Source organism: Galeopterus variegatus, unplaced genomic scaffold (assembly GCF_000696425.1).
Source record: "Galeopterus variegatus unplaced genomic scaffold, G_variegatus-3.0.2 Scaffold11637, whole genome shotgun sequence".
Lineage (NCBI taxonomy): Eukaryota > Metazoa > Chordata > Mammalia > Dermoptera > Cynocephalidae > Galeopterus > Galeopterus variegatus.
In genome coordinates, this window is record NW_007737748.1 from 39,453 (window position 1) to 50,165 (window position 10,713).

The window sequence follows — 10,713 nt, forward strand, 5'->3', positions numbered from 1 at the left end:
AGGGCAAAGGCCAGAAATAAGCAGTAAAGAACAGCAGTACCCAAGCACCAAGTTTTTAATATACAATGGCACTATCAAAATTGACAACTGCAAACCAGCTTCTCTACCCTGGAGGACAAGAAGTAGAGAATAGGGCATAGATGGGTGCTAGACCCTTTCTCCTAGAGCCAGAATATGAACAGATCTAAAATGGAAAGAGAAATGTTCTAGCTTTCAAATTTAAGAAAGTCAGAAATTAACTTCTAGGGCCGGCCCGGTGGCACACTCGGTAGAGTGCGGCGCTTGGGAGCGCGACGGCGCTCCCGCCGAGGGTTCGGATCCCATATAGAGACCGGTCTGCTCACTGGTTGAGCGCAGTGCGGACGCGACACCAAGGGTTGCGATACCGTTGCCGGTCGCGGTACGGGCGCGGACACCGAGGGTTGCGATCCGGTTACCGGTCACGAAAAAAGACAAAAAGGAAAAAAAAAAAAGAAATTAACTTCTAGACAATGGCTAAAGAAAAAAATTATTAACATAATCTCTTTGAATGATGTGGATACTAATGGGGTGGTTTTTAAAGTCTTTTGCAGATCTCCAGCACAAGCCTCTGCTAGTTGATCTCACGGTAGAAGAAGGTCAAAGATTAAAGGTTATTTTTGGTTCACACACTGGTTTCCATGTAATTGATGTTGATTCAGGAAACTCCTATGATATCTACATACCATCTCATGTAAGTGTCCGGAAGCAGACTGTCAAAGGGCTCTCTGTACAAACAACAGCCTGCATGTAGAAAGAGATTTGTTCTTGCATATTTTTGGTAGAAGTCATGCTAACTTTTACTAATCAGTAAAGCAGATGGACTTTTGGCCTTCATCAAATAGACCAAATGTTTTTAATAAGTAAAACATGTAAATTTAACTGATTTTTATGACATGCTAAAACTGAGTAACACAAAATAGGAATTATTTGACAGTTATTCTACATGTTGTCTCTTTGTACTTTAGATTAAAATGCATATATTTTTCCTTCAAGGTCATAAATTTTGTACAATAGATGAGTTCCCATTTTCAGTTTTTGAAGGGGGATTGATTCATTTTATGCAGGAGAAAGCCAATGGTCAGATACTAATTTCTTGGAGAAAATCCTTTTTCTGCTATTTTTAGTTTGCCTCTTCAGCTTGAGGACAGTGTGGTGTAGTTAAGTCAGACACACTGGAGCTGATACCCTGTCTCTAGCATGTAATAGCTTTGCGGTAATGGACATATTAGGTAACCTCTCCACCCTTCAGCTTCCGCATCTGTAAAGTGGGGATTAAAGGACCAATTCCATAGGTTTATCATCAGTATTAAATGAGGTCATGGATCTAAAGTACTTGGCACAGTGCCCTGCAATTGTAGTTCTTCTTAACAATATAATATTCATATTACTATTCTGACACATTGCCTAAAACATGACTCTTAAAGGGAAATGATGCACATGTATTCACTTATTAGGATTAATATAGTGTAAGTTGTATGTCCTGTATATAATCACAAGGCTGACATACAGTAGAAACTATTTATCAGAAGAGTCTGAGGCCAAATCTGTTGCTGATTGGTATTTTGAGAGTTTGAAGACTTTACTCTAAAGAAGTGTAATAATTGAATAAAGTTGTTTTAGTACATTTACATACTCACATACAATTTTTATTCATTGTTGCATTATACCTTTTAACTCTAGTGTGTGCATGTGTGCACAGAGGCTCACAGCTCATGTCCTCAGTGAGGTGGCTGGGGCTTCACTGTGATCATCTTTAGTGTTCTCATTCCTGTCTATCAAGCATATATGGGGCTGCCATCACATTCTCAACTAGGGGATCACAACGGCACCACATCTTTTTCCTGGAACAAGTCAATCTATACTTATTTCAATAGTGTGATTTTTTAAATGAGTGTTTAAAATTTAATTCTAAATTTCTTTCTAAACAATCTGTTGGTTTGTATTATACTGGTAATTAGGCACACAGATAAACAATCTGCATTATATACTCATAGCCTGTTTGATAGGAGTTTGTCTTGGCCCCAAATTTGGGGCCCATTTAGGCTATCTCCATCAGATTTAGCTGGCTTGCTCCTTATCTTTTTCGGAAGTAGTTGTTCTAATGGAAAATTTCAGTGTCAGCAAGATGTGTGCTCGAATCCCAGTTCTACCACCAAATACTAGCACAGCTTTGGTCACGTAACATAAGCCTTCTGAGATGCAGTTTCCTCATCTGTAAACAAAGATATCTACTGTGAGGTGCTATTCTGAGGGCTAAGAATTGTACATGTAAAGGGCCCAGTGATTGGCACATAGTAGGTGCTCCATAGAGGTTGCTGTGGTTCTTCTTAGGAGCAGGTAAATTGGATTCTCAATCTAGCAACTACGTTTGTGTCTACCAGGATACTTGATGGTCAGTGGTGAAATTAAACAAAGCAAATTTCAGTCTCTAGAGTGAAAATGAAAAAAAAAAACCCTCTTTTTTGCAGTTCTTAGGGATGAATAGTCAAGGTGTTGACTTATTCTTGAAAAGAATAATGCTTGGCCTTTCTTTGTCTTCTAGATTCAGGGCAATATCACTCCTCATGCTATTGTCATCTTGCCTAAAACCGATGGGATGGAGATGCTTGTTTGCTATGAGGATGAGGGGGTGTATGTAAACACCTACGGCCGGATAACTAAAGATGTGGTGCTCCAATGGGGAGAAATGCCCACGTCTGTGGGTAGGTTAACCATTCCTTATCTCCTTCAGCAGTTACACCCCCCAAATGAAACGAAAGTCAAGAAATGTGAAACAACCATTTGATTCCACAGAAAAAAGTCTGTGAAAGTCTGTGAATGACACTTGTAAGACTTGCTTTGTCTGTTTATCTCAAGTCATTTGTCATTTTTGTGGTTAAGATGTGAGCAGATGCTGTGAATTGTTGCCCATCTAATGTTTTTAATGCAGTTTTGGAAATTCCTTTTGACAGCCTACATTCATTCCAATCAGATAATGGGCTGGGGCGAGAAAGCTATTGAGATCCGGTCAGTGGAAACAGGACATTTGGATGGAGTATTTATGCATAAGCGAGCTCAAAGGTTAAAGTTTCTATGTGAAAGAAATGATAAGGTAAATCCGTTTCAACATTTGCATTAGTGTTTGCATTTTAAGAGACCACCAGGTACCTGTGAACCTTCATTTTCCTTTATACTGATTTGAATCACATCTGTGTTAAACAATCAATATTATCTTGAAATGGCATTATTTGGTTTGAATCATGTGAACACTCAAAATATATTATTCACATATCAAAAAAGACATCAAAACATCTAGAGATTTCTTGTAACTTTTAGTACCTTTTGTGGCCTGCAGGCCTTATCATGACTCAGCAGACACCCCAAATTCTCCTAAGCACTTAGAGTAATTGGCCTATCACTAATCCTCTCACAGTGGGTCAACTTTATACTTCCACTTGTAGACTTTTCACAAAGTCACTTTCGGGACCTAACCCATCACGTTATAGTCATCCTTAAATGTAAAACATTTGACATGTAGAAATATAAACTTTTAAAAAGTGTCACCCATTCCTTAAAGAATGCACTATCACAAACTCAACTAGTGCCATGTCCTGTGTCATTCCAGCCATGTTTCCTCTGAAATGTCATAGGGGGACTGTTTTCCAGTGAAATTGGCTGTGTCCGTCTGGTGCGATCAGTCACCCCAGAGGGGTGCTCTGCAGCAGTGCTGCTTCTCCCTTCCCTCCCTGTATAGAGTAGCCCAGAATTTTTAGTAGCTAAACTATACTGCACTTATGAATTCATCCTTTGTGGCTTTGGCCAACATAGAAATGCCGTCCCAAAAGCAGCAGACGTAAACACCTGTAGAAAAGAATGTGATGTCTGTCTCTTTGCCCACGACAGTTCCCCAGATGCCAGGCTGGTCTTAGTCCAACCCTGTGGTATGGGTCTTCACTGTATTCAGCCCTGGCCAACTGCTCTGACCTGGTGTGGTCTGTGTAGACCAGAGCTTCAGGTGGCAAGGATGGTTCCAGGGACCTCACAGAATATTCCAGAAAACATACCTCGCCTAGTAAAACTCCTGCACCCTCCCAGTCTCTGGGGATCATAAACACGAGAAGTGACCTGGGTATGGGCACCCACACTGCAGTCCTGGAAGACGGACCCCAGCAGGCCTGTTCCAAGCCATGCCCACACCCTCAGCAGTAGGCTGAGACCACACCAGTGTCCGGGGCCCGAGGGTTAGAACCCAGGCACACAACCTGGAGAGAACAGCAGCCCTTTCTTTCCCTCGGTGTGGTTTTCCATGGATCCTCTCTGTCCTTCCCCGTTTTGATTCATTAGCCCTAAGGGTAGCTTTAGTCTCACATGTAGCATTAGCCAGACGCAAGCATTTCCACAGAACTCCCAAGAAGTTGCTGTTGGGAGAGAGCGTTCTTCTGAAGAAGTTGTGGAAATGAAGTAGCAGAGACTTTATACTAGTGACAAAAGCAAATGCCTCGGACCAAAATGAGGTGTTAGCGGAATGAAAGGCTAGGCCACTTCTTCAGGTATTATTTTCCTGGAGTAGTGGCTCATTTACATTCAGCTTAAGCAAGTCGTCACCCAAATTTTGCTCACTTCCCTCACTTGTTTGATAAAATGATATAACAGACTCAGGCCTAATGGACTGTGGTTCCGCTTATTAATGCCGTTATTTGGCCTAGGATGTGCTAGCATCAGCGGAGAAGTAAAGCGTTAACTCTTGAAGTGCCATAATGAATAAGCATTAAACACCTTACCCATTCTGACCACAACCATTTAAATTTTTTTATTAAAAATTTTAAAATTGAAAACTGAAGTTGTGTAATAGTGAGTATCCCCCTCCCCGCAAATCCCCCTTTGACTTTAGGAATTTGAAAGGATTCCCTTCCGTCCTGAAGTCCGCCTTCTTCCCATTTATGGGGGAGAGAAGGGGAGCCCCTATGCGTTTCTAGAAGTTAACAAAGGACCTGTTGTGTCCTAGGCCAGAAATCCAGCATATTATCCTAGCACAAAACTCCTTTAAAAAGTGAACAACCAAAGGAATGTTACAAATCAAGATATAGCCCTTTCAGTGTCCCCAGAGGCCAATACCACAATAAGTAATGACAATCACAGCAGTAAAGGCAGGAGTATTTACATAGGATGCACTATATCAAAAGGCACTTTATAAACACCAGCCATTGAGTCTTAAGAGCTGACACATGGCCAGGATAGGACATGTGAGAGAAAATGGATGGACAGTTGAAGAAAAGAGGGGAAACAACAATGCAGTTGAACTAACTTCTTTTTAATTTCAAACAGGTATTTTTTGCATCCGTGCGATCTGGAGGAAGTAGCCAAGTGTTTTTCATGACCCTCAACAGAAATTCCATGATGAACTGGTAACAGAAGAGCACTTGGCACTTATCTTCATGGCGTTATTTCTTATTTAAAAGAACGTAACTCATGTGGACTTATACCGGTCTAGAGGCAGACTCAGAAGGCTTGGTTGAACATACCACTTTCCCCTTTTCCTCTCCCTCCACCCTTCCCAGTACAGTCCATCTTTCAATGTTGCAGCCTGGTTGAGAAGGAGAGAAAAAGGTGCTGGAATTTCCAGGAGATCCCCAAGAATGCTGCGTTGTCTGTGGACAAAGATGGACCATGTGCCCTTCGGAGTTAGGGATAGAAACAAATATTGTGTGCTCTTATGATTAAGCTGTGTTATGGTGGGTTTTGACTTTTTTTTAACATTTTTTCTTTACCCCCTTACTTTGTAAGACTGGGGAGAGAATGCATACTGAGAAAATGAGTTTGTTTGTAATTCTGTCTGCCTGCTAGCTTCAAGTATGTGGTATGTTGTAAAATTTCCAGTGGGGTTTTGACTTTTTTTTAACATTTTTTCTTTACCCCCTTACTTTGTAAGACTGGGGAGAGAATGCATACTGAGAAAATGAGTCTGTTTGTAATTCTGTCTGCCTGCTAGCTTCAAGTATGTGGTATGTTGTAAAATTTCCAGTGGTGAGAGACAGCACAATAAATGTACCTTATCTCTTAATGCTGAAGGCCATAACTGCATAGTGGGGTAATTCAAGAACTCTCTTGCCTTCACCAACTCAAGAGGTTGCTTTTCGATAGCAACTGGCTAATGAATTTTTAAAAGAGAAGAAAAATACTAGATTTCCCCTCTTTTGGGAAATAGATTTTAAATGGCTAAACTACTAGCCTTAGTCTAATAAAATCAACTACCACTTTTGTGAGTCTGATGGGCCATATTTTTATATGGCCCTTTACAGAATGGAATGTGTTGAATGGGATATAATGCCAGTGAGTTGAGTCAGCCTAGCAATTGAGGGACACTTTCTCTCAGCTATTATAAAACAGATCATGGCAAAAGATGGAATGACAGACGGGGTCAAACAGAAAGAGCTTCTGGGAAACAAGCTTACACACACACACACACAACACACACACACACACGCACACACACACACAGTCTGTCTCTCTCTCTCTGTCTTTTTTACATGCACAAAGCCTCCCAGCTAAGAGGTCACTTGGTTTGAGCTTTACTAGGATGGAGACTTTGTTGAATTCTTTCTGGTAATTGGGGAGTGGATGACATCCAAGCTCTGGACATTCCCAGCTCTCTCTTGAGGGTGCCACTTTCTCAAGATGGAAACTGTGACTGAAAAAAAATGAATAATACATGTTTCTGAGCTGCCTGTGTTCTCCCTGGGTCCGTGAGAGAAGGGACTAGACTCCTGAGCCTGCCTCAAACACAGCAGGCATCATTGGCTCAGATTTTAAAGAACTTGAAAGCAAGGCTTTGGCCAGAATTCTGAGACCCTAATCACTTTACCTTCCTCCAAATTACCCAACATACAGTAAACAACATTTGTGCAGAGATATGTATGTATTTAGTTCAGGTTGACTTGTGTCCTTATAAACTCTTACTCGAATGATTTGAACTTTTACGTGACTGTCTGGGATTTTTTTTTTCCAAAGCTACAAGCATGGCCACCTGTGGTATCAAGGTGTTGCAAAATGGTATATGTGTTGCTCTTCTTGTTTTAACCTACCTCGTTTTGTTTGTTTTTGTTTCACTGTTCATCACAGCAGTGTTATCTCCAGGAGACATATAGAGAGCTCAACTGGCAATCTCAGGTGTTTTCAATATTTTTAAAACAGAACAGTAGTTGACCAAATTGTTAATTGGGAAAAAAAATCCAATGACAAAAACTAATGTGGCTTGTTTCTGGAGAAAGTGATTATGGTAAACTGATCAAAAAAAAAAATCCATGATCCTACTGATTTTGCCTAAATTCATGAGCAGCTGATGTACTATTAATGAGAACGAAATACACATTAGGAAAATGGAGCCATTTCAATCTGGTGTTTTGGGCAAGGGGCGGGGGAAGAGAAGGGGAAATATTCTGGTTTCTAGATTAGATGATTATTATGCCCCTCTTGGAAAGGTGGTTGTCATTTGCATTTATTTTAAGCAGGTAACACACTGAAATGCAATTGAGGATTATCTTCAGGCAAACCCCAAGATGTCCTCTTCATGGTCCCGTTAGCTCTCAAAAGCAATGAAATCCTCCCGTTCTCATTTTTACTGCTGTGGTTGTGCTGCTGATCTATACTATCTTCACAAATTCCATGCAACAAATTCAGCAATAACTTTTTGGATTGAATTTAGCAACTACTGTGATTGGATGCTGACGTGGACAAAATATATTGATTTGGGTCTCATCTCCAAATGTGATTGCCACCAGCTCTTTATATTGCTGCTGTGGTATTTTAAACCAGAAGCTTCTTTAAATTATGTTGCAAACTGATCTTTGTTTTTATGTTTTGTTTTGTTTTTATTTCTAAGTGATAAGTTTGAAACACACAGCTTTAAATGATTTTTTTATTGTGGGATTTTGGGTACAGTTAAGAAATAAAAGGGAATCATTGTGTTTAAACATAAGGTAGCTTGTGAATGTATTTTTTAAAATCTAGATTCATTGAAACAAAAAAATCATAAGAAAACAATATTAACGCAGTCTTGTTTACAGTATGTACAGTGACATAACATAGAACATGAGCTTTTCTGGTGCCAACAATAAAACACAAACGTTAAACATCAAGCCATGCCTTTTATATTTTTGTACAAATATTTTACACTGAGACAAAGCGAAACCAAATTTAAACGCCCCCCCCACACACACACAAATTTGTGCTCCTTAAAAGATATCTAAAGAATTCCTTGAAGCTTTTATCTTCAAAAATACATTTCTCCCATTGGGACAGGCCCTAACCCTGACGTAGTAACGCTTAGGGAAGGTCATGCAGAATATATCAGAATGGTGTCCTTGTGGCTCCTACAAGTCCCAACTTTTTGGTTTGCTTCAACTTGGGGGAGGAGATGCTTTTCATCCATCTTAATAGCTTCTTAATAAAAATATCTTTGGTTTTAATTTCCCGGTAGGGGATTTTGTCTCTGGAAATTGGCTCATTTTATTTTTATTTTTATTTTTCTCACAAAGAAAAAACTGAGGAAACTGAGCCTTCCCCCCAAAGGAAGTTCCACTAGATCTGTCAGTCCTTGCTGCTCTAGACTGATAATCATCCAGTCAAATCCACTGAGCCTGTCCACTCCACAGTCTTGGTCTGGGGTCCTGCAGGTGACCATCATTCCAGGGTGGCAGTCAGGGATGTTGTAGCATGGATTCCTGCGTCCACTGGGTGGTAGGAATAGATGAGCGGTAAGATCCCTTCAAATAGAGTCCTCCCCACGCCAGTTGCATTCAGACCATTATCATTGCACACAATATAAATGAAGGCAGCTTGTACTAAGTTTGTGGTAGGAATAGATGAGCGGTAAGATCCCTTCAAATAGAGTCCTCCCCACACCAGTTGCATTCAGACCATTATCATTGCACACAATATAAATGAAGGCAGCTTGTACTAAGTTCCATATAAAATCTAATGGCTCTATTTAGATAGATCTCATTCTTTTTCTTGGAGACTTTTACACAATGCTTCAAGAAGACCTAGAGCTATTTTTTTTCAACAGGGTAGATTAAGGTACGAGTGAAGTCTCACAAGGCTACTTGGACAGGGACTCCATTTCTCTAACACTCTGACATTGTTTTCTAAGATGTACTCCTAACATACCTTGCATCAAATACATGTTTTTAAAAATCATCTTAGTTTCTGGTTGTCAAGCCCTACTAACAATTTTCTGTCTGCTGTTGTGACTCATTGGTAATTGGTGTCTCTGGTCCCTCCTGCACAGTAGATTAGAGAGATGTGAAATTCAGGCCAGAACCATTTTGGTTTTGTCCATTGTGAGAAATGGAAGTGGCTAAAGTCTGACCTCACATTCCATGAAATTAAAAACAAAAAACAGAAAAATGCTTTCCCTACTATCATGTGTACCAGTTCTCATCATTGTAGTCTTGAAGCGTGGAAGAGCTCTTGTGTCAGTAGTGTGTGCTGTCTTTGAAAGTCTGCTTGAATAGACATCTCTTGCATTTGTGCTGATTGCTTTAAGATGTAAGATTTGCTACTTTATTTTTAAGAAAGAAGATATAGTTAATGATCAAACTTTAATTTTAACCTACTGCAGGAAAAATGAGAAAGTACACAACACACCGATGACAATTCTGTGTCACCCTATGCTCTGTATATTCCAAACCTCCTGCAATACTATGTTCTGACTATCTCAGCAATTTCTGTAAATTGTAACCTTCTAGTTCATTCAAAAATTTAAATCTCACCAAATCAAACAAAACATAACAAGCCGACCAACCAAAAGTGACCTCCCCTGAGACTACATGGTTACAACATAAGATCTAAAATCCAAAAGTCTAAATTTGATTTAATTTAGCTGCCAATATTTCTCATAAATGCCACTGCATTCTGGTCTTGGTCAGTATAGCGATATCAGGAACCCTAAAGAGAGCTGTCCTTTCATGGGTCTCAAATAAAATGGGTATAAACTGATCTATTTTCAGGTGCCTGAGCAAAGAAGAAAAACCTGTTGAGAATTTGCAGGTTCAAAACTGAAAATTTGCATATTTCTACTGTTGTTTTGATTCCCGTACTGTATCATTGTTCTGGGAATTTTCCCATACAAGACTAGAATATTCAACAATATACATAGCATTAAACAGTGTGAGATCATAACCCTGTGCTTTGAAATTTATTCTAGACTTGCCATTCCTGAAAGTGCCAGAATGCACCCAAAATAAAACCCCATAAAAGCAGTTTTTAAAACAAAATCCCCAGATAAGGTTTGAGCTATCTTAACTCCAGATCAAAATCTTGGACTCTGTTCCATGATGGCAAACATTTGGATGAAAATTTTAAAATATGGTTAAAAATAAAAGTGCTCTAAAATCTCCAGATTTCTGGCTGTATAGCTATCTTCAAATTCACTCACTCTTTGCATGATAGGGTTTGGTTTTGCTAGGTTATTTTTATCAGCACCAAGTTGCATTCATTGCATGCATGAGGCCGAGCAAATGCTGGTGGAAAGGTAAGTTTTCATTTCCAGCAATGGATCATTATTTGTACATAGCAAATATCCATGCCCCACTGCTCCTTTTTCTTCCCCCAGGGTAAGTGTTAAAGCTTAGTAATACTTACGATGGCTTGTTTAGGAAACCTCAGATATTACCCTGAATCAGAATTTCAAATGTTAGATGGCAAAAGAAAAGA

The 10,713-nt window shown here is 39.7% G+C and overlaps 1 protein-coding gene and 1 long non-coding RNA gene across 2 annotated transcripts in view; both read left to right on the forward strand.

Annotated features, from left to right (window-relative positions):
• The window catches only part of LOC103610708 (TRAF2 and NCK-interacting protein kinase), a gene marked incomplete at its 5' end in the record, with an annotated part of 44,044 nt that extends 35,909 nt beyond the window's left edge, over positions 1–8,135 (forward strand). Inside the window, 5 exons of the mRNA XM_008594816.1 lie at positions 563–712; positions 2,564–2,723; positions 2,973–3,112; positions 5,326–5,736; positions 5,882–8,135. Of these exons, the coding sequence (XP_008593038.1) occupies positions 563–712; positions 2,564–2,723; positions 2,973–3,112; positions 5,326–5,409 (534 nt within the window). The remainder of the gene's footprint in view (positions 1–562; positions 713–2,563; positions 2,724–2,972; positions 3,113–5,325; positions 5,737–5,881) is intronic.
• A 618-nt stretch (positions 8,136–8,753) lies between these two features.
• LOC103610707 lies at positions 8,754–9,454 on the forward strand. Its single transcript, XR_552230.1, has 2 exons — positions 8,754–8,830; positions 8,946–9,454. It is a non-coding gene; the product is annotated as an uncharacterized LOC103610707 (long non-coding RNA).
• The last annotated feature ends 1,259 nt before the right edge of the window (positions 9,455–10,713 follow it).